This window comes from Galeopterus variegatus, unplaced genomic scaffold (assembly GCF_000696425.1).
Source record: "Galeopterus variegatus unplaced genomic scaffold, G_variegatus-3.0.2 Scaffold4824, whole genome shotgun sequence".
NCBI lineage: Eukaryota > Metazoa > Chordata > Mammalia > Dermoptera > Cynocephalidae > Galeopterus > Galeopterus variegatus.
Window position 1 is genome coordinate 70,409 of NW_007730935.1, and position 27,147 is coordinate 97,555.

The 27,147-nt window shown below is 56.1% G+C and overlaps 1 protein-coding gene across 1 annotated transcript in view; it reads left to right on the forward strand.

The window, feature by feature from the left end:
• The window catches only part of KCNAB2 (potassium voltage-gated channel, shaker-related subfamily, beta member 2), a 94,290-nt gene that overhangs the window by 22,329 nt on the left and 44,814 nt on the right, over positions 1-27,147 (forward strand). Inside the window, exons 2-3 of the mRNA XM_008588435.1 lie at positions 15,958-16,086; positions 17,238-17,279. Of these exons, the coding sequence (XP_008586657.1) occupies positions 16,010-16,086; positions 17,238-17,279 (119 nt within the window). The 5' untranslated portion in view covers positions 15,958-16,009. The remainder of the gene's footprint in view (positions 1-15,957; positions 16,087-17,237; positions 17,280-27,147) is intronic.

Consider the following 27,147-nt stretch of genomic DNA (forward strand, 5'->3'; position numbering starts at 1 on the left):
CCCCCCCCCCCCCCAGGCAGAAGCCACACCAGCATCAAGTGGACTTTCTATGTTTGCCTTCCCCCAGAATGAGATTTTGAGCGGGGATAGGGAAAATGCCACAAATCACGCTACCACTGAAGCGGGCCTGCCTTCTGGGCATCAGCTGTTAATGTGGATTAGCGTGTCAAATCCCCAGGGGAGGAGGTTATGCTCTCATTAGATGAAAACACTCAACTGAATCCCAGGGTTGGCTGGAAAGTAGCAAACCACCTAAGCTTCACCTGCACTCAAGGTATGAACAGGATGACAGCGACCAAAAGTGCACAGGGAGACAGTGCTGGCCTCTTATGAAAAAGCACGTGGAGAGAGGTCAAGTCCTAGACTCGGGCCTGGAAAACAAGTGAGGGATTACGGCAGGGGATGTGGGCTGCAGGAACGGAGGTGTGTATTTCGGCAGATCAGGGGAGCTTTGGTATCTCAGAGTGAGTGTGGCCTTCTCAAAGGCCGTGCTGATGGACATGTCCTAGAGCAGGGATCAGCAAATGTTCTCTATAGAGGACCAGATAGCAAATGTTTTAGACATGCAGGCAATACCATCTCCTGTGCAACCTCTCAGTTCTGCCACGGTAGCATGAGAGCAGCCGTAGATGGTATGTAAATAGGTGCTATAGACTAAGTGTGTCCCCCAAAATTCATAGTTAAAGCCCTAATCCCCAATGTGATGGCACTGAGAGGTAGGAGCCTTTAGGAGATGATTAGTTTTAAATAAGGCCATGGGGAAAGAGCCGCCGTGATGAGATTAGTCTCTTTATGAGAAGAGACCAAAGCCCACCCTCTGCCATGTGAGGACCTAGCGAGGAGGCTGTCTACATGCCAAAAGGAGAGCCCTCGGGGGAAACGGAATCTGCCAGCACCTTGATCTTCCATTTCCCAGCCTTCAGAAGCATGAGAAATAAATTTCTGTTGTCTAACCACCCGCTGTCTGGATTTTGTTATGGCAGCTCGAACAGTCAAAAGACAAGTGAACGTGGCTATGTGCCAAAAAAAACTTTTTATTTATGGATGCAGAGATTTGGGTTTTATATAATTTTCATGTGTCACGAAACCTTCTTTTGGTTTTCTCCCAACCATTTAAAAATGTAGAAACCACGCCTAGCTCGTGGGTCACACAAACACAGGCAATGGCTGGATTTGGCCCTCGGGCCACAGCAGTTTGCCGACCCCTGTCCCAGAGCAAGGAAGGTGGCCACCTCAGTCAGATGACATGCGCTGCTCTGGGTGTCTCTATTCATTTAGGAAAGATATGGGCAAACTGAAACCCCTTTCAGAGAGGGTGGCCAGGGTGTACTGAACGGTGGCCGACGAAGTGCGGAGGCTGGAGCCCCGGATCCCTGCTGTCCACTCACTGGCTAGCTGACCTTGGCCTCAGCGTCCTCGCGGCACAGCGGGCACCATCACCGGGCCTGCTATTGAGGCTTTGTAAGGATTCTGTGCGCTAACCCATAGGAAGCCTGTTACACAGCGTCGGCCGAAATTGTGTTTATGAGCTGAAGTCAGAAACCTCGTGTGGAAGGATCGAAAGAAGCAACTCTGTTTACTCTCGAGAACAGAGTGCCTGGTCGTGGGGTGCAGTGACTGATACCAGATGTCCTCAGACACTGGAAGGAATGTCACACCACAGGGACCTGATCTGTTAGTTGTGTGGGGAGAGCGAAGTGGGCCCCATGGATAGAAGTTACAAGGAAGCCATTTCAAATTGAGGTACTTGTACAGAGGAACTTTTTCATCGTTTCTGTTGTCCCCAGTGCAATAATCTGCTGAAGGTTCCCCAAGGCTGGCATTGTTGAGACCCGCCAACATGGGGATCTTACAGAGTGCATCCTCCAGAGCCCGGCACCTGGCCCCCTGCTCCTCACACTTGGAGATTCTATGATGTGTGACCCTAGTTCTCTTGCTAACAGCTGGAGGATATGCCCCCCTCAGAGTCCCGGCCCAAAGCAATGTGAGTTACATCAAATCAGGTGTATTCAGTGGTTGCTCCTTACGTTGTAGAAATATCTAGAAGCCAGAAGGAGAATGGCTGTGAGGTCCCTACTCAGCAGGAAGAGATTTTTGGTGGTCCCAAGATGGGCCTGGCACACAATCTTGCTGTGTGGTCGTTTGGGGGAACAGACAAGACAGCTCACTGCAGACCAGCCTCCATCTGGGCCTCTTGTGCTGCCACCTCCTGCCTCCTGATCTGGCCTGAGATGCTGCTGGTGTCACTCCCTCTGCTGAGAATGGAAGCAGGCCTGGGTACGCAGCCTCCTCCATGACAAGAGCCGACCGGGAGACTCTGTCCCTCTCCATTAGGAAAGCAGAACTTTCCTGGATCCCTGCCCACCAGGACTCGGCTTATAGATGGTCACAGGCTACCCAGCAAGAAGATAATTCCAGAGGGGGGTCCTGGGTGACATTGGGCCGGTCAGCAACCGTATCCACCACGTTGATTGATCTAGCTTAAATAAATGGCTCAACATATAAATGCAGAAGTGGAGCTGCTCGTTGACTAAGTGAAGTACTTTCTCTTTTTTTTTTTTTTTCCAATTTTTTTATTGTGGTAAGATACATGTAACATAAAATTTAGCACTTTAGGTGTACAGTTCAGGGGCATTTAGCACATTCACACTTGTGCAGCCGTCACCACCGTCCCTCTCCAGAACTCTTGTTCATCTTCCCAAACTGAAACTCTGTCCCCATGAAACACTAACTCCCCCATTCCCGGCTCCCAGCTCCCTGCTCCCAGCAGCCGCCATTGTCCTGTCTGTGTCTGTGAATGTGATGACTGCGGTACTCCACGTAACTAGAATCAGACAGTATCGTCCTTTTGTGTCTGGCTTATTTCACTGAGCGTGACGTCCTCAAGGTTCCTCGTGCTGTGGCGTGTGCCGGGATCTCCTGCCCTTTAAGGCTGAGTGGTCCTTCGCATGTCCATGCTTGTCCATCCATCTGTCGGGGGACACTTGGATTGCTTCCACTTCTGGCTATTGTGAATAATGCTACCAACATGGGTGTACAAGTGTCCCTTTGAGACCTTGTTTTCAATTCTTTTGGGTATGTACCCAGAAGTGGAATTGCCGGATCACATGAAAATTCTGTTTTTAAGTTTTCGAGGACCACCGTACTGTTTCCCACGGTGGCTGCACTGTTTCACATCCCTACCAACAGCGTGCAAGGGTTCCAAGCTCTCTGCGTCTCACCAACGCGTTATTTCCTGGGTCTGTTTTTTCATGGTAGCTGTCCTAACAGGTGCGAGGTGGTGTGTCATTGCAGTTGTGATTTGCATGTCCCTAACGATTAGTGACGCTGAGCACCTCTTCATGTCCTCACTGGCCATTTGCATGTCTTCTTTGGAGAAGTGTCTATTCGAGTCCTTTGCTCATTTTCTAATCAGGTTGTTTGGTTTTCTATTGTTGCATTTTAGGAGTTCTGTATATTTAGGAGTTGTGATAAAGGATTGACATCCAGAATAAGTGCCTAGAGACGTCAAATTCTGGGTACTAATCCTTTATCATATATATGATTGCACTTATTTTCTCCCATTCTGTATGTTGCCTTTTTACTCTGTTGATAGTGTCTGTTAGAGGAGGTGTTTCTAACTTTGCCACCCAGCGTTTAACAGTCACCTGCCTTCCTGGCCCAAAGTAACTTGTTTTAAAAACAGCAGATATCTGAAGAAGTGTGACTTACTTTTAAGGGCCAGGAACGATGCTGAGCTTGGTTTGGAGCTGGTTCAGTGTGTGAGGTGAGGTTGCAGCTGCTCATTTGTGACATTTGACTTTTACCTGCTGCTGTTGAGCTGCGGTAGCAGCCATGGTGGTCTGAGGTAGCAGAGAGTCTGTTCTGTGCTTGCAGATCCGCAGAGTCACAGGTCCATCTCCGTGCTGGGAAACAAGAGGACAGCTGCTGCTCCCTGGCCTCGGACAGGCAGTGGAGGTCACCTGTCCAGAATCACAGGCCCAAGCGGAGCTCCAGGGCAGGGGAGGTCATGGTACGTGTGCAGGAAAGAGCCCCAATGAGCCCAGAATACCAGGGCTACAGCCCCAGCCTTGCCTCTGATTCTCTGAGTGGCCTTGGGTGTTGTTGAATACGCGTGGGCCTTGATCTTCTCAGCTGCACAGTGTGGTTTGCAGAGGGCGGGGGCGTGGTCCAGAGCGAGCTCCACGTGGGCCTTCCTCCCGCTCTCCTCATGGTGTCTGTCTGTCTTTCCCATTTGCTCTCCTTCTCTCTTCTCCCTCTTATTTGTCTCTTAACAGCTCTGCTTTCTTACTGAAACCCAAACTGTTTTCTTTTCCTTCTTGTCCCTCTTTCTCTCACCCCCCACCCCCGCCACCCCATAGCCATGTCCGTATCTGTCCTGCCAGGGACTAACAATGGCACCCAGACCCAATGCACAAGAGCCAAGCTGGCTGGCTCCCAGACAAGGCTTCAGAGCCTGGTGCCCACCCTGGGGAAGGGAGCACCCACCTCCCTCCCCAGATTCACGTATAAGGGGGTGGGCCGTGACTGGGCCTGGGGACTCAGTACAGTGAAGGTGGCCGGCACTGTGGGGGACAGAATGCTCCATCCAAGTTTTCCCTTTGCCTTGCACCCAAGAGAGCTTGGGCTCTTCCCCAGGGGAGTTGCCAGGGAGGCTGGCCCAGCTGTGCAGGGTCCACCACTCAGCAGCTGGCCCCAACCGGTGTGGATGGGAGGAGGGTCCTCCCCAAGAAGGAAGAGGCCACAGGAAAGAAGAAAAGCTCCCTGCGGGGGGAAGTCGCCTTCTGACTTTCTCCCCAGGGCCTCCCCTGCCCCCCACACAGTAGGCCTGCACCTGCTGCGTCCTGGCACTATATGGGACCAGGGAGGAGAGGCGGAAGGCAGAGCCTTGCCCAGGCATCTCAGCAGTGCACAGCTCCGAGCACAGCTTTGGAGGCAGCCACCCCTGGACAGAAGGCAAGAAGAGGAGGGCAGGGAGCACAGTCCTCATGAGAGAGGGAAGCAGCCTGGCACATCCCCACGCCCCACCCACGGCAGACCCTCCAGAATGGAAGGTAGACCCTCTGCCTGAAACCTTTGGACCCTCAGTGTCGTCATCTGTAGAACGGGAAGGCAGAGTAGCCCTTCTCAGGGCTGTGGAGAAGATCAGAAGAGAGTGGGGGGCATGCCCTGGCACAAAGCTGGCTCCAGCAAGGGTCTCTCCTGAACATTACCAGGGCTAGCTGGTGGCTGCATGTCTGTCCCTACCTGCCTGAGAAAGGGGCTCCCAGACTGACAGGGAGGGTCTGCTTCCTGTTCTGGAGGGGCCACTGTGGGCAGGGCATGGGGACATGCCGGGCTGCTTCCCTCTCCCATGAGGACTGTGCTCCCTGCCCCCCTCTGCCTGCCTCTGTACCCTGTGTCTGCTGCACTGACAGGAAGGTTGGGGGTGTCTGGGGTCCTCCAACCTGGGTCATGGCGCCAGGCACTCCGGGGACCAGAAGCCACTCCCCAGTGCCCCACAGGTCCTGGTTAGCCAGGCTACTCTGCTCTGCCCTGGCAGCGCTGTGGAGCCCTGGCACACGCTGTGCCAACTTCCTGCTGGGCCCTGTGGTCCCATAGCGGTTTGCCATGCAGCAGACGCGTGACTTGGCCTTCCACCACATACAGGCAGGACATGGTCTCGTTTCTTCTCATTCCAGTTCAAGAGCAGGTACCCGGGTGCTTTGGGGGAGGTGTTTCCCAGGATGGGTCCTGTGGCTGACAGGCAGTGCCCCTGCTCCCTGAAGGGGGCTCTGTGTTCCCCTCGCATTCAGGGGTAGTTCTCAGCTGCATCCTGAGCCCCATGCTCCCTGGGATTGGCCACAGCCTGGGAGGGAGCTACCCCACCCTACCTCCTGCCTGACCCAGGCATGGCCCACGTCGCCTCCTGTCCCAGAGGCTGTGGCTCCACACAGTGGCCCGGACCCCAGCAGAGGTGTCTGATCGTGACACAGTTCTCCTCTGCTTTCTGCTTTCATCCCTGGGCAACAAGGGGGAGATGCCTGGGGATTGAGAGCCCTGCGGGGCCACATGCGTCCCTGTGGTGGGGGGGAGGGTAACAGCTGCCAAGCAGCCCTGGCAGCTCCTGGAGAGAGTCCTGCCCATCTGCTCTTTCCCGGGAACCCCTGGCCTGGGACTTCCTGTCTCTGAGTGGAAGGAGCAAGGGCCCCTGCCTTGAAAATGAACATTATGGGTCCCATCCCCTCCCTTCTGCTGCCTCAATTCCCACAGCTGAGTGTGCGGGTGGGGGTGGAGGGCACACGCAGCCCCCCAGCGCAGCACCAGCACGTCTCCCGTCTCCCGAGGTCAGGGCAGGGGTCGGCAGGGAGCCCCCTGGTGACCGCGCTTCCTTCTTCCCCTGCCTCACTCCCTCCTCCCCTCCCCCACCCCCACCAAATGGGTGTAGGGTGTGGTCACAGCTGGGAAGGGTGGGGAGGAGGCTGTGAGCTCCCTGAGAGGGACAGCGGCTCATCTACCGCCGGAGGGCACACGGTGTGTGTGGGTGGAACGACTGAGGAAGGAGGAGGCCTTGAGGCCCTGGCACGTGGTCGTGGGGATTCCGGAGCAGGTGAGGGTTTCTGCTGCCTCCACGGCAAACACGGCACCCACACGGGGCCCTGCATGAGGATCCTGTGACTCACCCTGACTCAGGGCAGCTCATGCCATCATACAGCACTGGGGTACCCTCCACCAGGTGCCAGGTGAGCAGCCCTGCACAGCACCGCGCCTTGCCACCTGTGCTCGCCGAGATGCAAGATGGAGCTGGAGGAGCCACAGCCAGGAGATAAGGCTTTCTCTCGCATACCCAGCCCCTGCACCTGAACTCAGCAGGACCCAGATCCTCAAACAACATCTTCAGTGCACTCTGAGTTATGAGAAAAATACAGGAACTGCAGGGGGTGGGGCAGCCAGGGAGCAGCTAAGGCTCAAGGTAGGGTGGCTTTTCACCCCAGATGCACATCACAGAGGCTGGGGGAGCCACAGTCCAATTGCTTTCCCCAGGATATGAGCCTCCCTCTCAGGGAGGGAGCGTGGCTGTTTCCAGAACCAAAGCCATTGCGAGTGCGGCCTGTGGCTGGGACGTGAGCCGTGGCAAGGGTCTTTGCCTGCAGGTGCCTGCGACCTGGGTTTAGGTCTGGGTGTGTGTTTGTGGTAGAAGGGGAAAGGCATTTAAGCATTGCTTTTTGGTGGCAGCCTTTCTTTTTTTAAATTGCAGTGTTAGTCAGCTGTGGATGTGAACCGTCCCTGCCACAGTCTGGACCCACGCTCTGTGCTGGGTTGGTTTGATGTGTATAGTCAGGGAACAGGCATTTGCATGTTGCTTTGAGAAGACTGAAATTTTTACTCTGTTGTCTTTTTAAAATTTCTGATGTGGCTTTGATGTGATGTATTATCAAACTTCCTATCCAGTAGTCTTGACTTGGGCTTCATGGTTGGTCCAGAAGCTTCTTCTGCTGCCTGAACTGTGTGACGTCCGTGCTACTTAGTGTCAGGGTAGCAGGTCACTGTGCCCCGGTGCCCTAGCTCCAGCCTCAGAAGCTCAGAGGAGAGACTGAGGTTTTTCTGTGACAAAACCAGGGATCATGGCTGTGACCTCTGGCCTCTAGCAACGTTTACCCCATCCTCCCTCCGCATCCTCAGGCTGCATTGAGCAAGGTCTGGAGAATTGGTCATATTGACCTGCAGACCCCGGCCCAGGCCCTGCAGGGCATCCCAACAGCAATTAGGCTTTTGGTGCCCCAGGATGAGCGCAGGCAGAGCTGGCACCCGCGCATGCTCAGAGGCAGCAGCGTCCACCCTCGCCACCAGCTCTTGCTCACAGGAGAGGAGCTGGCTCCCGTCTCGGGCCCCTGCCTCCTGGGGAGAGGAAGGGTGTGTTACGCAAGTGCCCTCCCATGTGGCGTGTGGTTTCGTGCAGTTATGCCACTTCCTGTCTGTTCATGAGGCACACAGTCACCACCCTGGCTCCCCAGACTTCGGCCCACAGACCCAGCGGTGGTTTCGTGCCATGCGGTGGTCATGGCAGATGCTTCAGGGCTTTGGCAGGGAGGATTTCCAGAGTTCGAGAAGCAACGTGAAAGTAACATCTGTTCGGGGCCAGCCCAGTGGCGCACTGGATAGTGCGCCGCTTAGGAGGCGCGGCAGCGCTGCCGCCCGAGGGTTCGGATCCCACATACAGACCGGCTTCCGCTCACTGGCTGAGCGAGGCGTGGGAGCAACACCGAGGTTTGCAATCCCGTTGCCGGTCCCTGGTCCGGTACGGGGGCAACACTGAGGGTTGCGATCCGTTGCCGGACACGGAACAAAAAGACAAAAGACAAAAAAAAAATAAAATAAAATAAATAAAATAAAATAAAAAAAAAAAAAAAAAAAAAAAAAAAAAGAAAGTAACATCTGTTCGATAAGTAGGAGCTTGAGTCCAAGCCTTCAGCCCGGAGGCTTCCGGAAGATTGCCCGGATGTCACACCCAGATGGCATGAGCCTCTTCTCTCTTCATTCCCTCGGTCAGTGTTCACTGAGCACCTACATGTGCCCAGTGCCATCTGGGCACTGGGATACATCAGTGGACCAAGCGATGGAGCATCCCGCCCTAGTGGAGCTGACATTCCAGGCGTCTCACAGGATGTGGGGACAGAGGTAGATTTGGGGACAGTCCGTCGCTGGTGTTGCAGTAGCTGACCTCCACGGCAGCCTCCGGTGGCCACCTCCTGCCAACCATGAGCTCACCGTGGCCCCCTCCCTTGAGGTGTTAGGGTTGGTCCGTTTTAAGCTGTTAGTCCTTGCCACGTGGCAACAGGTAACTAGTGCAAAGTTATCATTCTTAAGACCTCAGCAATCTAGAGATCGGCCTCCTGGAAGCTTTGAGCCCCAGGATGATTTGGAGTTTGGATGCAACCATGGACACATGTCTATGAAGGATCAGAAAGATGAGAAGCCTTCTGACAGCAAAGGGGAGAGGCGGCGAGGAAAAGCAGAAGCTGTCATGGCAAGTCCGAGGACCCTGAAAAATGATTTTCTGGGGGTGAGACCAATTGCCTGGGACATGTCTGTGCAGGAGCAGCTCCCTCTGCCTTCATGCATGTGGCACAAGTGTCAGGTAGCAGCTGTGGTCTGCGATTCATCAAGAAGCATACCCAGGCCTTGGCCAGAGCCTGCCCTGCACCTGGGCCTGGTGTGAACCAGGGCCCGGCACAGGCTGGTCCCGGCTCCCATGCCCTCACCGTGCACCCCCACCTGTGAGCACATCAAAGGATCCTCCCCATCATCATCCCACTTCACAGACGAAGAGCTGTCACTGGGAAGGGAGAAAGACTTGCCCAAGGTCGTACACGAATGACCAGCAGAATTAACTCAAACCTTGGCCAGCTCCCAAGCCCACGTCTGAACCACTGCCTGGGCCCGGCCTCCCTCCCCGGCACCCAGAGCAGTCTCCTAGGGTCAACCAAAGAGGGTGGAATTGTGTCACCAGCCCAGCTCTAGAAGAAGGTAGGAACATGTGCAACAGGGTCGGGCAGGACTTCAATTTAGAAACAGATTCCCTCTCTGGTGCTCAAAGTGCTAACTAACTCTGGATCAAGAAGTCTTGCAAAAGGAAGGTTCCAGCCAGCCTGAGTTTTCCTGTAATTCAGAATCTACAGTTAATAGACAGACATAGTCTCCTTCTCCAGTAACAGGGTGTAGGCTCCCAGCTACACACTGAGCTTACAATTTAATATTCACAGGGGTGACCTCGAAGACTGAATCACAGCAGAACTCACTCCTTGGAGCACTAAAGTTAAACTGTTCATTGTCTGTGTAATGAGCCTGCTGGCGGGCCACATGAGTGTTTATTTGTTCATTTATTTTTGGTTTGGCTGTTTCCAGGTTGCAGGGGACAGGGGTTGCCTGCTCTAGACTGATCGCCCATGTGTGTAGAATGGGGTGGTCTGGGGCACATGTCCCATGACACCTGTCATTGTCAGCTTACCATGTAAAGGGAAGACCTAGAATTTATTCAGCATCTTTCCTCTTGGGTTCAAGGCATTTCTATATCTTGCTTCTCCTTGCTCCCTGAGAAAGCTTGGACAGGCCTTTGTAAATGCTCCATGATTCAGATTCTCCAGACATAAATCAGGGAGATGTGCTCAAGGTCACACACAGACCGAACGGAAGGAAGCTCAGGAGACAGGAGGGACCCAGACTGCAGACTCCCAGCTTGGACCCCGAGCCCAGTGCCCTCTCAGCTGCTGGGCTCCCCTCCCATCCCTCCTGGGCCTGGTGTGTTGTCAGACAGTTTTTGAAGCCTGTTCTCCTGATCCTTGGGGTGTCAGGTGTCCCAGGACCACCCGGCTTAGCTCTGCCTGCTGCCTCCGCTGTGCATGAGCTGCTGCGCCAGCTGGGATTCACAGCATCCCTGCTAGTATGTCAGCGACATGGGGATTGGCTGCTCTGCAGATGCAGTCGCTCCTGATTGGACAGTGGCAGCTGCAGAGGGAGGAGGCGGATTCTGGGCAGGTCAGCTCTGCCCATGTGTCCTGCATCCTGAATGCAAAGCAGGGGCTGTGGGGAAATCTCATTAATCCCCTCCTCCTCTGTGAGATGACAGAGGCTGCCAGGCCCCCAGGGAGGAAGGAGACAGAGGTGCTGTTGGTGGCCTGTGGTTCCTTGTGAAGTGGTCACCAGAGCAAGTCCAGTGCCCGCCTGTAGCTGCGGGCCAGGGAGCTGACTGCTGGCACAGAGGGAGCCTGACCTCAGGGTCAGCTCTTCTTGGAGTCCGGGCTAGGGGTGGGAGTGGGACAAATGGCCTCCTCAAGGGACCCTCCCTAAGTTCATCCAGTGGCACCGGTTGTCCCTGCACCTGTAGCTGCCCTGAGCACCCCCACTGGACAGAGCAAGCATCACACCCTCCAGAGAGAGTGGCCCTCGATTACATGCAACAGCTGTCCCCAGGCCCTCAGCACCAGCACTGCAGGCGTGCTACCTGCAGTAACAGACCTCCGAGCCCCAGCCGCTGTTCCTGTGCTCTCTCTCCGTGGCCTTCAGCAGGCTGAATCATTCATTCACTCATTCATTCATTCATTCAACAAATACCTGTTGAGTCTACAATGTTCCAGGCACAGCTTGGAACACAACAGACAAAACTCCCCGCTTTCACGGAGCCGGCATCTTGGTGGGGACAGAGATCATAAATGAGACAAGCAGGTGGCATGGAAGGTATATTAGCAGGTGGTAAACACTAGGGAGGAAAATAACACAGAAAGGGGCTGGGTCGCGTGGGGGAGACGGGGTTTACAATTTAAGACAATGTGTCCAAGGAAGACCTCCGTGAGAAGGTGACCTTGGTATAAAGAGGCAAAGTGGGGGTTCTAGGTAGATTTGGGGGGTCAGAGGCTGAATTCAGGCAGGAGGAAGAGGAGCAGAAAAGCCCTGAAGTGGGAGCCAGTCTGCTGGGCTCATGGACCCCGAAAGCCAGTGTGGCTGGGGTGAGTGAGTGGGGGGCACGGTGGAGTGAGGTCAAGAGGTCAAAGGAGCAGACCAGGAGGGGCCCAGAAGCCATTGTTGAGATTTGGGCTCTTACTCTGGGTAGAATAGAAGCCATTAGAAGGTTTTGAGCAGTGTGGATATGACTGATTTATGTTCTGGAGGGTCACTCTGGCCCCTGTGAAGCAGAAACCCATTAGGGAACTGCTGTGAGGATCTGCCAGAAAGAAGGTGGCCCGGACCCGGAAGAGGTGGCAGGGAGCGTGGGGGAAGCGTCAGGACTCGGGCTGTGATGGGTGGGATGTGAGACATGAGAGGAAGAAAGGAGTCGCGATGACACCCGGGAACTTGGACTGAGCCTGGAGGGTGGGGCGTCCTTTACGCCGCTGGTGCCACCCGGCCGTGGGAGAACAGGACTTGGCGGGCCGACCAGGAGCTCAGTGTAGACACGTGAATCTGAGGCACCTGATTCACATCCTCGTGGAGGTGTCCCCAAGCACTCGAGTAAATGAGGCTGGGCTCCAGAGCGTGGCCAGGGTGGAGATATGAACATAGGGTCTGCAGTGTGGCAGCGGAGGCCAGAGCCAGGAGACAGACGGAAATCTGAGACTTCGTGTGGACAGGAAAGAGAAGATGCTCAAAGCCTGAGCCTGGGCAGCTGCCAAAGTTGGAAGTGGACAGAGGGGCCCAAAGCAGTCAAGGAGACCGAGAAGGGGTGGCTGGAGAGGCGGGAGGGAAACCCCGACAGCAGGGGTCCTGGGGGCTGAGGAAGACCCCCCTGTGCAGCGCCACGGTTGCCCCAGTACGACAGGCACCATTGGACCTGGCGACAGGGAGGTCACGGCGACCTTGGCAAGAGGGGCTTCCAGAGTGGTTAAGCCAGAGGCTGATCGGAGTCAGTGTCTGAGCCGAAAGGAGAGGGGTTGCAGGCAAGTGAGGGCAACTTCCAGAGGAGCTTCCTGTGAACGGGAGGAAACAGCTCAATGGGGGAGAAGGAAGTCGGTCCAAAAAGCCGCTTTTTGATTTTTTTTCTCTTGAGATGGGAGGAATAACAGCTGGTCGCATGCAGGTGGCAGTGCTCCCCGCAGGGGGCAGATTGCTGCCGCAGGGCGCTGTCGCGCAGGGCGTGGTGCCCAGGCCCTGGAGGGCACCACAGGAGGAAGGCAGGATGCTATGAGGGCTGAGGCGGGAGGGTGGGCTGGGCTGGGCAAGTTGGCCACTGGTTGCTTCTGTTGGAGCAGCAAAGTCAGAGCAGGGACGGAGAAGGGAGAGGAGGTGCTGGGGATTTAAGGAGAGCAGGAGCTGGGAAGTTGTCACTTGAGAGTGGGGAGAGAATGGCCCAGAACAGGCATTGGCAGGCTTTTTCTGTGATGGGCCAGATAGACAGTATTTTAGGCTTTGCTGGTAAGACAGTCCCTGTTGTAGCTGCTCAACCTCGTCGTGGTAGCACAAAAGCAGCCTTAGATAACTCGTAAGCAAACAGGCATGGGGGTGTTCCAATAAAACTTTATTTATAAAAGTAGGAGGCAGGCTGGATTTGTCTCATGGGCTAGGACCCCGCCAGACAAGTGGTTCTCGAAGTGTGTTCCCTGGGCCAGCAGCACCAACGGTGCCTGAGAACTTGTTGGAAATGTAAGTGCCTGGGCCCAGCCCCACGTGTGTGGAATACGGAATGAGACAGTCTTGGTCCCTGCACCTTTTCAAATGCAAGTTGAGTTTGTGATTCTAGAATTCTGGAAGTTAAACACTCCTGAGTGCCGCTGCTCCACAGCTGGACCCAGGGAAAGCCAAGGAAGGAAGAATGGGGTGTGGGGTGGGCAGCAACCCCATCAAGGGTGCAGGCATCCGGGCCCCATCCCTTTCTGCAGACCCGTGGGAGGACACCCTACCCCCCATCCTCCCCTGTGGCCTGTGGACCAGCACGTTTGTTTACACATCCCCCACGGGATACCCCCTGGGGAGGGGCCATGGTGACGGCTGTACTCCCAGCAGGCCTGTGTCTGCCGCTCTGTAGCGCCTGCCACTCGGTGGCTGTGGTTTCCTGTCCGCATCCCTCACCCACCCAGGTCAGGGCTGTGCTACTCATCCAGGCGGCCTCCAGCACCTGCACACAGGACGCTCAGTCAGTGTTTTGTGTGTTAAGGAGCACACCGTCTTCCAGCTGGAAGCACAGCATCGTTGGGAGTTTAAACAGCAGCTCTTTAACAACTTTAGTGAGGTGATTTCGTGCCTCCAAGTCACCTAAGAAAGCAAACGGAGAGACTGCCCTTCAGGGCCCCAGCCCCCAATGCCCGTCACCAGCCCCTCTCTGTAGAAGAGGCTCTGCACAAACTGAATTGCAGCCAGCCTGGGGCCCAGAGTGCAGCGTGCGTCAGTGACTTAGGGCTGTGTCCTGCCCATGTGCGGGGGAGAAGCTTCTTGCGCTGATCTGGGCAGGTAGGGATCAGCCTAGTACCTCCTGGGGCCGTGGTCCTGAAGGAACCGCAGAGCAAAAGGAAAGTTGATCAAGAGGCCTTCAGTGTCCAGCGGGAGCTGCCCCCTGTCCAGGACTGGTGTGAAAGGGGCGTGTGGAGGGGCTTGAGGGTGGAGGGAGGCGGGTCTGCCCAGATCACGGCATCGCGACTCATGAGGAATCTGCCTGGTGAGCGAGAATTAGTGTCAGCCAAGCATTGCTGTATTCATTTTAAGGATTTAAGAGCATTTTATTTCTCTCATCGTTGCATTCCACGTGAGATTCTTTAAGGGAAAAACTGTGGGGCACCTTCCCCCACTTCCTCTGAGGTTGTCATGGGGGGAACCTCCATTGTGTCTTCTGTCCCTGTTTTTCAAGCAGGCTCACGCAGGCGCTCACACCTCTCACTCAGAGGAGACCCCAGTTATCAGCAGGACCTAAACCTGCATCACGTGACTGCGGGGGGTGTTCCAAGGACCCAGCCTCCTGGTGATGGGAGGTTCTGGGGGAAAGGAAGGGTCGGATGGACAAAGCCCTCCAGATCAGCTGCTTGGCTGGGTGTCTGGTTATCACCCTCCCTGCAATTTCAGGGGCCATTGTGGGTAGGCGGAGCTGTGTTTTGAGCCTGGACCATCCTTTTGCCATTGGTGCAGGACCACATGATTTTGGATCAGGGGACCTTTGCCCTTTCATAAGCCAGGCCCTGCTCTAGGCACAGAGGGTGCTGTTGTGATGAGACCCACGAGATCCCTGCCCTTGCGGAGCTCGCACTCCAGAGAGGGAGCCAGAACAACACAGGCCAGTGTGCAGACAGGAAGGTCAGCTGGCATTGGCTGGGGCACTGGGCAGGCTCGCTGAGGAGACCCAAGGGTGACAGGGGAGGTAAGGGCACAGCAGGCAGAACGGACCGAACTACAGCGCAAAGGCCCCGCGGAGGGCGTGACATTGGCCTGCTGGAGAAGGCCTGGGGCTGGGTCCGGGAGCGAGGCACGGGGAGGCAGAGCACTCAGGGCCTGGGGAGGGGAAGGAAGGGGTAACGTGACCAGATTCACCCCGGCAGAGATGCACCTGGCTGCTGGGGGGAGCAAGAAGTGAGGGCTGGGTGGGAACTGGAGCAGTTAGGAGGCCGATCCAGGGGTCCAGGTGAAGAAAACGGCCCAGCCCAAGGGCGCAGCGGGCGGAGTGAGTGGAAGGACGGGCGTGGGCAAGTGTTCCCGTCATCTACAATCACCAAAAACTCAGCAGCTCACAACAGCACACTCTGTCACCATCTCACAGTTCTGGGGATCAGGAGTTTGGGCAGGGAGTGGCCAGTTCTGCTGCTTCAGGACCCGCGAGTTGCAGTCAGGCCAGGGCTGGGCTCTCATCGGAGCCTCAGCTGGGAAGGATCCACCTCCAGTCTCCTGCAGTTGTTTGAAGGATTCGCTGCTTTGTGAGCTGTTGCCAGAGGCCACCTCAGTACCTGCCACACGGGCCTCTCCAGTGTGGTGTCTGGCTTCATCAGAGCCTGCCATAGTCTGCTGGTTAGAAGCGGGTCACAAGGTCCAGCCACGCTTGAGGGGAGGGATCCACAGAAGGGCAGGAATCCCAGGAGCCAGGTTCATCGGGGGCATCTTACAAGCTGCTGCCTTAGGACCTCAGCAGGGCCCCTTCCTGGGAGGGGAAGACAGACGGGAGCTCAGTAGATGCACAGACTCCCTCTGAGGCCATCTCTTCTGCAGCATGTGGGCAGCGGAAACCTGCTCCAAGTTTCAGAAAAGCAGCCAGGGAGGCGCAGAAGGAGCCCCACAACACGTCAGGTGGGAGTGTGGACTGATGGAGTGGAAATCCTTCACAGAGGCGTAACACATGATCATCAGCCTGTCTGAGCCCCACAGGTCTGTCTGTCTGTCTGACAGGCATGTATAGACGCCCTACGAACTCAGACAGCCTTCTGGGCCTTTACAATCACAGAGCCTCCTGGCCAAACCTGGTTGACCTTTTTTTAACCATCATCCCCCAACCACATTTTGCTTTTCTTCCAGAATTTTCCCTCCGTGAAGAAGTGAGCGGGTCTGGACAAGTGAGGCCGGCTCCATGTATCCGGAATCGACAACAGGCTCCCCAGCTCGGCTCTCCCTGCGGCAGACGGGCTCCCCCGGGATGATCTACAGGTGACCCCCCGACCTCACTCCCACACTGGCCTCCTCCCAGGGCCAGTCCTGCCTCTGAGGAGGGGTCCCCAAGGCCACTGGCCTCCCCATGGGAGGAGGGAAGGACCACATGGGGCCCACATACTTCTGCTTTGCAGGACTGGGCAGTGCACACTGGTGAGCATTTTCTCCAAAAAGGGAATGGAAGCTTTTAAAAGCCAAAATAGGGAAGAAAAACAAAGCTTTTCTGAGTGGGATTGAGCCAGGATAGACTCCGTTTTTGTCCCTGACTCTTCTGAAATATTTCATTTGAGGGGACAGTGAGCGGGGCCCGTCCCTGCCTTCTGCTCCTCACACTTTCAGCGTTGTGGCTCACATGGGCGCAGTGGTCCCCCGGCACCCTGGACAAGGCCGATGACCTTGCAGGCCTTTGGGGAATCACGTCTGCCCATTTTCCAATGCCCGGAGTGGGGGGTGTGGCCAGATGCTCCCGGACACCCTTGACCTTCTGGTGGAGGCCACTTCCAGATCCAGGGCTGCATTTTTCTGTTTACACGACAGTCAGCCTGAGCAACAGGCCAGCACATGGAGGGCGCTGGGTGAGAGCTGCCAGCTCCAAGGACAGCAAAAACCCAAAGCATGGGCAGGACCCCAGAGGTCTCTAGGTCCTTGGGCAGCTGACCTTTCTAGGTAATTGCTGGGGCCTGAGCCAGTGTGTGTGGGAGCCACAGGGAAAGGGGGTGTCTGTCCTGAAAAGAGCCCTATAATCACCTGCAGACTTGAGCAGCACTTCTTGGTTTAAGAGTTTTCAACTGTTGACCTAAAGCATATTACAAAGTGTGTTCTCAAACATATTAAAACCCAGACAGACTCTCACCCAGAGGTTGACTGTGGGAAATAAGGCCAGACACGAAAAGACCCCTTAGTGTCCAGGCGGAATGGGCTCTGGGCTTCTGCTTCCAAGGGCCACTGGGTGGCGCTGCTGCCAAGCATCTGGAGCTGGCCGTGCATCCTCCGAGACCACCCTGAGCAGGCAGCCGGCGGGGGTCCTGGGGCTGCGGGATGTTGGCGATGCTTTCTGAGCTGGCCCCTCCCGTGCTTATTGCCAATTGTAGACTGTCTCTCTTCTCTTCTCTCTCCTTTTTTTCTCTTTCCTCCATTGCCCGCCGAAGCACTCGGTATGGGAGTCCCAAAAGGCAGCTCCAGTTCTACAGGTAATGAGTCCTTCGTTCTCCCTAAATAACCCAGCAAGCTGTAGGCCGGGGGCGGGGGGGACGTGCTCATCCCAGGTAGGGTGCGCTGGTGTTTTCTCTGAAGTAAACCCCTGATAACACCTCGGCTCTGCCGGCGCCTCTCGGTGCTTACCCACAGAGCATCACATAATGTCCTGATGCAAAATGTCAAGTCGGGTTGTGTGTGTTCATCTACTAAAAGTGTGCTGTGATTTGAGCAAGTGGACTTCTGACACCTGCTCAGCTCTCAGCCAGATCTACCGTGAAACCTTCACTCACCAGCGGGGGAGGAGATGCCTTCCCACGGTCACGGGTTTGCAGAGGACTCTGGAGAGCGCGTCCACCCTGCCTTCTGCCTGTGGATCTGAGCTGATCTGTAACCCACAGAGCTCTCGGGGTCATCTAAGCTAATGCCTCCTTGGGGGCGTGTGGTACTGATGTGACTTGGATCAGGGTCGGGGTGGACTCGGTGACATCTTCCGACGTGTTTCCCTATTGGTGAATTAGCAAACAGGGTGTTTGCCTGGTGAGAGACTGTGCCCTGGAGGGACAAGGCCCCTAGAGGCCCAGACTATTGCCCCAAAAGGTCCTCTCAGGCAAGTCCGTGCCTCCTTTGGGCCATCTCTCCCTCACCTGTGAGGTAGGGATGCTCTAGGAAGGTGCATCCTTAGAAATTCTCCAGCTCTAGGAAATAAAATGTCAGGGCTGCCTGGAACCTGCAAGTCAGCGAGTTCCACCAGCCTTGGTACTGTGTGGGGGCTCACCACAGCTCTTGGCATCAGGTCCCCTGCGTGTTGCTGCTTCTTAGTATTTGGGCCTGGGAGGTCTCTCTACCCAGGACTAGCTCCCCAGGATTGCCACTGGTGGCAGCACTGGGGGGTGTTTATTGCTGATGCTCCAGGAGTCTCAGGCAGCAGGTGCTGGGGTCAGCACTGGATCTCCACATGGGGCTCTTTCCTCCCCACAGGCCTGGCACCTCTGGGTGTGACCGTGGGCTGAGTGCTCAGGCTAATCTGTGCCATGGCTTTGGGGCCTCCTGTGAGGTCTCACTTCTTACAAGGGGCCCTAAAGAGATGGTCAGCTCTTTGATTCTGATGAAATTTTGGCTAGATAAGATTTTGCCTGAGACAGTTAGATCTGAACTTGGACTTGCAAATGCTTTTATTGGATGAAATGTGTGTATCATAATGTATGTATGTATGGAATAATGTGCAGTAATGATGGTACAGTGTTTGTCACAGAGGGAATCTGAACTTGGACTTGCAAATGCTTTTATTGGATGAAATGTGTGTATCATAATGTATGTATATATGGAATAATGTGCAGTAATGATGGTACAGTGTTTGTCACAGAGGGGTTTGACCAATGAAACCGAACTTGCACCTGAATTGCATCCTCAGAGAGCGCATGTCCACCTCAGTCCTTAGAAGGAAAGGAGGGAGGTCAGATAAGCAGGCAGAAAAATCGCAGGTACAGCCCTGCCGGCCGTAAGGGCCTCGCCTGTAGGAGGGGCCAAGTACGTTGTCTGCTGTAACCAAGTTGACGTGAGAGTCTTTCAGAACCCCACGGCTCAGCCTGTTTTCCACCCCTGGGGGGCCCTCTGGGTGAGCACCTTCATCCACAGGAGGCCCTCCCTGCCCCGAGGGCCAGCTCTGAAGGCCTCCCTCTTGCCTCTGGGCTCCATGTTCTGGTGCCCCTGGGCTCTGGCCGTCCTGCCCGGTGTATCTCCCATGTGGTTTCTTCACGTGGCTGTTCTGACAATGACCTCTGAGGGGTGAGATCTTTGTTTAACAGACTGGGTACCAGTCCCGGTGGGGCACCCTTGTCACACAGTCACGGAACCTGGCTATGGGATGGTTATGCAACCCGACCAGCGGCATGGAGCCCCTGCCTGGCCCTCCAACGGGGCAGACGTGTTCAAGGTGCGTGCCCTGCCCTCGAGCCGCCCCCAGACCAGTGAGGGAGGTGAGACCCGTGTGAGTCAGCGGCATCCAGAATGCCACGTGCCAAACAACCCCAGAACTCAGTGCTAGGCAGCAAAGCATTTCTTCCTTGCTTGTATGTATGTGGGTGGATAGGCGAGGCTGGGTTCGTCTCCATGGAGCAGGTTGGGTCCAGGAGCTCTCCATCTGCCTGTCCTCCTTAACTATGGCCCGTCCCAGGCACGTTCTTCTCCCCGCAGGAGTGACAGAGAAAAGCAGAACTATGCAGTGTCTCTGAAGACCTGTGGCTGCAAACGGGACCCTGTCACTTCCACTCACATTCTTTTGGCCAAAGCAAGTCTCCTGAACAAGCCCAAAGTCAAAGGGCAGCAAAATGTGTCCCTCCCACCAGTGGGAGGAACAAGCAAGTCACATGGCAAAGGTCGTGGATACAGAGGGGTAGAGGATTGGGAACCATATGCAGTCTACCGCAGAACGCTAATAACTCGAATAGCATCTAGAAGGCAAAGCCTGTCGTGGAAGAGTCCAAAGAGCTGCTGGGGTTCAGAGGAGGGAGTGGCAGCAGCCAATCGAGAGAGTCAGGGAAGGCTTCCTGGAGAAGGCAGCACGGGGGCTTTGAGCTGACCTTGAAGGCTGGGCAGGGCTCAACACAGAGACTGGGAAGAGCATTCCAGTAGAGGTGACAGCCTGAGCCGCGGCTTGGAGGTGTGCACAGACCGCAGAAGGTGGTTGCACAGACTGGGCGGCAAGGTGTGCTGGAGAATCACAAGAGGCCAGGCTGTGGGGTGGACTGGGTGAGATTGGAGAGGCCCTAGAATGCCGAGTGGAGGAGCTCGGATGACTCTGGGGGGCACTGGGAGCCATCTGTGGTGTCAGAGCAGGGCAGGGGTCAGTGTTGTGCTGTAGGAAGGAAGCCCAGGGTGGGGAGTAAGACGGGCAATGGGGAGGCTGAGTGTGGGGAGGCCAGGTAACAGCCCAGGAACGGTGGAGAGAGGAAGAGCTACGCACGGGTGCAGGGAGAGGGGTGCAGGGAGCAGGTGCAGGAAAGGACGTCAGAAGCCAGGCTTGGGGCCAGGCTGCTGATGGGCAGGCGCTGAGAGGGACAGAGAGAGGCAGTGGCCGGGGAGCGACCTCATTCAGGGCATGCCAGGCTGACAGCCACTCCTACCAGTGAGGCACAGGGCCACCCCACCAGAGGTGACAAGTGAGGAACCAACATAGTGGATTTGGGCCTTTGGAGAAAAACCATCCCAACTCAGCCACTGAGGCCTTTCCGGATGCCGTGTCCTCACCCAGCCTCCCATTTCATTTGCCTTCTACTCCATGTCCTGGGCACTGGTTTCTGCCCCCACAACCCCCATGGCAGCCACCACTGTTTGTTTGTCATAGGATAGACAGCTCCATATCCATCCCAAATCCCACATGCGCTGGCGCGCTCTCTTAGCTGAAGATGATGTCATGCTGAGACTTTTGAGGCACCCTGGGGTGACATGCAGGTCCCAGGGGTCACAACTCACCACAGAACTCAGCCTCATTTGGAGCCGTCTCAGAGCATCTTCCAGACCCCAAGGGAGGACCTGTGATATGAAGAAGGGCGCCTGTGCCCCCACCTGGAGGAAGTGACAGTGTGGTGTCCAAATAGCAGACTTCCAGAACCTTCCAGCCACTTATAGGTACTGGCAAGATAAGACACACCACCCTGGAATACATCCAGGGATGGGAGGCCTTGCCAGACCCCAACCCCTTCACTCTAGGTGGTGGCCACATGCTGTGGGGACCCCAACGCCCCCACTGTAGACACAATCATGTGTGTCCCGCACTCAAATGACAAAGAGCATGCACAGCCTGCCCCTTGCTACCTGTCTCTGGTACATGAGGGCGATGGAGGCAGCAAAGGTGGAGCCAAGGGAATGGCAGGACCCCCCCCCACCTTGGGCTGCACCCCAATCTTACACGCCAGGAGTCGGCCGTGCCAGGCTGCGCCACGGAACTGCACTTCCCAAGCTCTTAGGGAAAGAGGCGCTCGTGAATAATTCAGCCTCTTTGCAATGAAAACGCCCTAATAGAACTAATGGACTCACTGCCTCAAAACCCGACCCTTGTGGGACTTGCCTCGTTCACCGATTGCTTCTGGCGATCTGCAGTGACACTCCCTAATGAAAAAGCCACTGCGCCAGACCCTCAGAGCGTCTGGTGATCCCTAATAAACTAGCCTGTGGCCTTCCTGAAGAGCAGACGCCCACGAAGGCAGGTGAGTCGTCCCTTCGCCCCAGGATTGGATGTCGGAGCCGCCTCCTTAGGGGGAGATGCTACCCGGGGCAAGCATCCCCAGAAACTAAAATAACAGAGGGGATGCTCTCGGCTGATCTGAAATTAGCTCCTCTCCATTTTTCAAAGCACAAAGCCTCAAAACAACCGGCCCCAGGTAAACTGGAGATGCTGCTGGACGGAGGAGAGACGGGCGGACGTGGGTGGGTTCCCTGCCTGGTGCCGGCTGGCTGTGGCCCTGCGTGCCCCAGAGCCAGGCTCACNCCCCAGGATTGGATGTCGGAGCCGCCTCCTTAGGGGGAGATGCTACCCGGGGCAAGCATCCCCAGAAACTAAAATAACAGAGGGGATGCTCTCGGCTGATCTGAAATTAGCTCCTCTCCATTTTTCAAAGCACAAAGCCTCAAAACAACCGGCCCCAGGTAAACTGGAGATGCTGCTGGACGGAGGAGAGACGGGCGGGCACGGGTGGGTTCCCTGCCTGGTGCCGGCTGGCTGTGGCCCTGCCTGCCCCAGAGCCAGGCTCACCCCTGACTCGGGCATTCCGCGTGTTGCCGAGAGCGCTGTCAGGAGGTTGGGTTGCTGTCTGAGGAGTCTGTCCAGGAAGCACATGCCTGAGGGAGCTTGTCTGGGCCTCGGTTTGCTGATTGCTCGTGAACGACAATAATTCTGTGTTTGTGCTGATGCGATGCCCTGCGACATACAGCTGCGCCAGGCAGTGGTAACAGCTTCCCTCCCATCCCTGCTGTCCAGAACCTGGGCAGGTCTCTCTGATCTCTAGACGGATGTCATCGTTTGTTCAGGGTTCCTTTGCAGTCTCACATTTTATGCTTTGGTGGCTCTCAGTAAACGGAACACAGTTCAGAAATTCCAGGTAGACGACTTTACGGAGGTAGCGATTCCTACTGACTCACTGAAGTTAACGTGCTCGCTTCATTTTTCCATGTCACAGCGTTATTTCATGTGAACTCCCCCGAGTCCCCCAGTCTGCAAGAATAGATTTGCAAAAGGCAGGCCCCAGCACAGGAAGGAACTTGTAGGCGTCGCATAATTAGCAACGGCTATTGAGGAGGGGCTAATTTTTCCTGAGACTGGGGTTGGGGGTGTCAGAGCTTGGAAAACCTCTCTCTGGAAAGCGGCTGGGATGCTACAAATCAGAGGTAGGGGTCACTGCACTTTTGAGCTCAGATGAAGTGGAGGTTCCGAGGCAGGAGCTCCAGCAATGGGATTGCCCCCCTCCTCCCTGGGAATTTCTTACTTGGGGTGCTTCAACCAAGAACCGAACCCTGCTACAGTCACCTTCAGATAAAGCCAGGAATAGAGCCCCAGCGTGAGGGAGTCCAGGGGCGCTGGTGTCACAGAGCCCCGGACAGTCATGGGCAGTGCTGGTGACCATCGGAACCCTCCCCCCTCCCCCATGCCTTCTGCACCTGCCCGTCCTTCCTCCCCTGGGACAGCCCTCCCAGCTCCTTCCCACAGTCATGCCCCACTCAAGGGCCATAGGAGACCCCCACTGTGCATGGCCCTCCCAGCCACAGACCACTCCTGGCACACATCTCTGCTCCTCACCCTTCCACCCCATGCCAGGACCACCACGCTCTCCCACTCCCCACTTCTCTGCCCATGAGACACCTGGCCTGAGCCCTGCCCCTGCACCATGGGGACATGCTTGCAGCGAGAGGCCCTGGGCTCCCTCCACGCTGCAGAGGCCCTGCTCTCAGGCCTGCTCCCAGCACTGCTGTAAGGAAAGATCACAAGCAGAGAGTCCGTTGCCCCCACTGAGAGGGACACCCTCTGAATCCTGGGGAGGTCACTGAGGTCTATGCTTTCCTGCTCTCTCCCTTTTCCCCCCCAGATCTCCAAACTCCACCCTCCGCCCATCTCGTTAGGAATGTACGTGTCCTCTGTGGGAAGGAGGCGTTATGAACTTCCGTTTTATCCTATTAACATTTTCTAGTGGTATTTGGCGTCTGCATGTCTCACTTGTGTCATTCAAACCTGGGGTCACTCATGCCCTCTCGGGAGGCCCGCCCTATGTGCCAGCCTGATGTTGTGCTTTTCTCTACATGGCACTTATCACAAGGGCATCATGTCCCATCACCAGCTCCTGCCCTGGTGTCCAGCTTGCCTTTTGCAGCCCTTGGCATCCTGGTGTGGCAGGTCTCTGCTCAGCCCCCTTCAGAGACATGGAGACTAAGGCTGGGAGGGCCAAGTGCCTGCCTGAGCTGTGTTGTGAGCCGGCGACGGTGGGGCTGCCCCTGTCCAGAACCTGGCACTCAGAGGCACTGTCCTCCCACCCCGGGGCCTTGGCTGTGCTTCCAGAGCCAAACCAGACCCAGGTTGTTCTTTGTTGGTAATGTCTTGAAAGCTAATGGCTATTGATCTCAGCCTGCCTGAGCCTGGAGGTGCCTATGTGCATCTCAGGCAGGTCCTGCTTTTTTGGGAAGAGCCCCCCGGCTGCAGCCCACCTGGCTGGCCTTCTCTCTGAACACAGACCCCAAGGAAGTGAGGGTTGGCTTCCATTTGCCACACAGGGCTGGTGGCTAGCCACACAGCCACCTCAAAAGCAGCTGTCTGACGCTGCCCTACGTGCACTTGGAGGGAGGGGAGTGTCCAGCCAGTGGACAGGGAGAGGGGATGGGGGGCTGCTGCCTGTGGGCTTCCATTGCCCCCTTTTCTAAGATGAACCCCCTCCACCAGAGCCCAGTCCCCTTTACTGCCTCCAGAGTGACTCTCCTGGAAGGTGGGCTTTCCATGCCAGGGTCATCCCTGCCTGCATTAGCGTCCAGAGGTCCTGCAGGGCCCTTTCTGGGGATCTGAGCTATGGTGAATGCAAGCCCTGGTGTGGGACAACCCACCCCCCCAGGAGAGGGCAACTGCAAAGAGCTGCTGGGCCTGAGTCAGGGATCCAGCCCAGCCCCAGCCAGCTGCTGTCTGGGCACCACAGGAAATGCCCAGTTACAGCCCCTGGCTGGCCTTTGGAAGGCCAGGCCTTGGTTGACATTCAGCGAGTATCTGAGCGCCTCCTATGTGCACTATGGGCACGCTGTGGACGCTGAGCAGACACAGTGAGACACAGAGTGGGATCTGCAGTCAGGTGATATGTGCCGGGGAGAGGTCACAGCAGGAAAGAAGTGTGTGACGTGGTGGGGGAGGGCTGGAGGACGGGCAGGGAAATGCAGGACCCCCAGGGGCCATGCCCCTCAGATTGCAGAGCAGTGTGCCCCAGGAGACAGTGTTTGCCCAGCCTGCAGGGGAGGTGCCATCAACCCTGAGTGAGGTCCCGTGAGGACGCTGCTTCCTTCCCCACCTGCTGGAGCTCCCTGCCTGTCGGTTTCTCTTCAGCTCCTCTCCAGGCTCACCTTCCCCGCCTCAATGGCACATTTGTTCAACAATCATTTCCAGGCCCCTGCTCTGAGCCAAGCCCCGTGCTGGGCAGAGGCAGATCGGACATGTATGACAGTCTCTGCAGTTAGAGAAACAGAGAGTCAAATAATGGCAGGGAAACCTCTGTGAAAGGGGTAGCTATGGGCCTCCCAGAGGTGGCCCCTCCCCAGGTGCACTCTTGGACCGAGCAGTTAAAGTCAGCTAGCTGGTTACCCATTCTGGAAGGACCCTTGGGCACAGGGCTCATCTCAAACTCCTGCCCGCTGTGGGGCCCTTCCTCTGGCCCCTGAAGAAGCCAAGCAGGCTAACCCTTGGAGCTCACCTGAGGAAGGGCCAGCACAGGGCAACCCCACAGAGATTCAGCTTCCCCCCACAAGGGCCATGCTGGAGCCTCTGCAGCCACCTCAGCTCCCAGGAAAGCCCTCCCTGCTCCTTTCCAGGGATAATCGAACTCGCTCTTAGGGTGGAAGGTGAGGAAAGTCCTGGTTCCCTTCCAGCTTCCAGGGCCAGGCTCCAGGATCCCACTCTGCAGCTGACCCAGCTGAAATCGTGACTTCCTGTCTGCACCTCCTCTCCCTGGTGACGATGCTGGGGCTGCTGTGCGGGTTGGAGGAGTGGGCTCCCCAGATGGTGGGCCTGCTCTGCCCGTGCCTACCACGGTGTCCTTGTTGCCTGGCCACAGATTCTGCAGACATGGGCTAAGCCACCATGCTGCCCTCACAGAGGCACTCACTTTTGTATGCGGGACTTAACACCGGTGGTAGCATTTTGGACACGCGTTTTCTCCCCTCGCCTTTCTTTTTCCTTTTTTAATTGGCCACTGTCTCTTAGGGCTCATCGCACATCAGTCCATATCGAGATGTCTGCACACATTTCCACTATGTGGGCGGACCATCACCCATGTGATCCGTTTCCCCGTGGATGGACATCTGTGTTTTTAGTTTCTGAGAGTGTACATTCATCATTTAGGATGACTATTTAGCAACAGTTTTTAACATGTAAGCTTGGAAATTTCCCTATTCCGACTAAACCTATTTCCCCAGACTACCCTCACTCCCCCTCCCCCGCCCCAATGCATTCTGCTCAGTCTTTCTATTGAAAAAAATTATAGATTGTGACATCTTTAATTGTCATGAAGCATGAAGCCCAAAGATCCCTGCTGGTGCAGTGGTGCTTTTGACAAGCAGAGGATGTGTTGCGTGGATAGCGCTTCCCTTTACAAGGATCGTGAACAAATAGGCCCTCCCTGGGGCAGGCCTGGCATGTGGGGGTGATGTGCCGCCCTGGCAGATCGCACTAGCATTTGCTTCAGGGATGGGTGTGCCTTGTGCTACTTCCCCGGGGACAGCCCTTTTCCTGGCTTGACCCTGGAAACCACCTCGAGAGTGCTATGACACAGTACCTCAGTCACCATGGGACAGCAACACTGGTCTTCAGCATCTGGGGTCTCGGGCTCTGCATGTTTTCCTGCTCCCGTTTTCATTTGGAACTTCAGAGCGCAGCTCTCCCGCCTGGAATGCAGCTTTGCCTGTGCTTGGGGCAGAGGAGGGCAGCTTGGCCAGAGCTCCCATCCGGCACCACTTTGAGCACCGAGACTCTCATGCCAGGAGGTGTTCACATGCGGGGCTAGGCCCCGTCCCCGGGCTCTCGGAGGATGTTCCATCCGGCTGGGGCACAGAGGGCATCGGCACTCTCTCTAACCCGTCACTGCCCGGCATTTCCCATCTGGACAGTGGCGGCTCTCAGGCCAGGAGGCACCATGTTGTCCATGACATACAGCGAGAGTCTGCGGAGCGTGAGCGGAAGGTGCCACTCTGACTGGGCCCTGCACCCCGTCCGCCAGACGGACACACTGGAGCTGCAGCGGCGACGGGAGGTGCGGGCAGCCGCCCAGGCCAGGAACATGGAGAGCTTCCTCCGCATGCACGGCCTTTCCCTGGATGACTGCACCGCCCGGCGCACGGGCATGAAGTATCGGTAAGGGCCGGGCAGTGGGGTGGGGTCAGGAAGTCCATGGGACATCGCAGGAGGCCTGGAGGCAGCCACTGCAAGAACGAGGGATGCAGCCCAGGAACCATTGATCACAATTGGATTGTATATTGGGATAAATATTTTATGTTTTAAAAATTCCTGCCGCATAAAAGTACAAAAGAAGAAAATGAAAGTCTACCATAGTCCTAAATATCCAAAGATAAGCACTATTACTAGTTTGGTATATTATCAATGGAAAAAGAATGTGGTTTCTGGAAAAA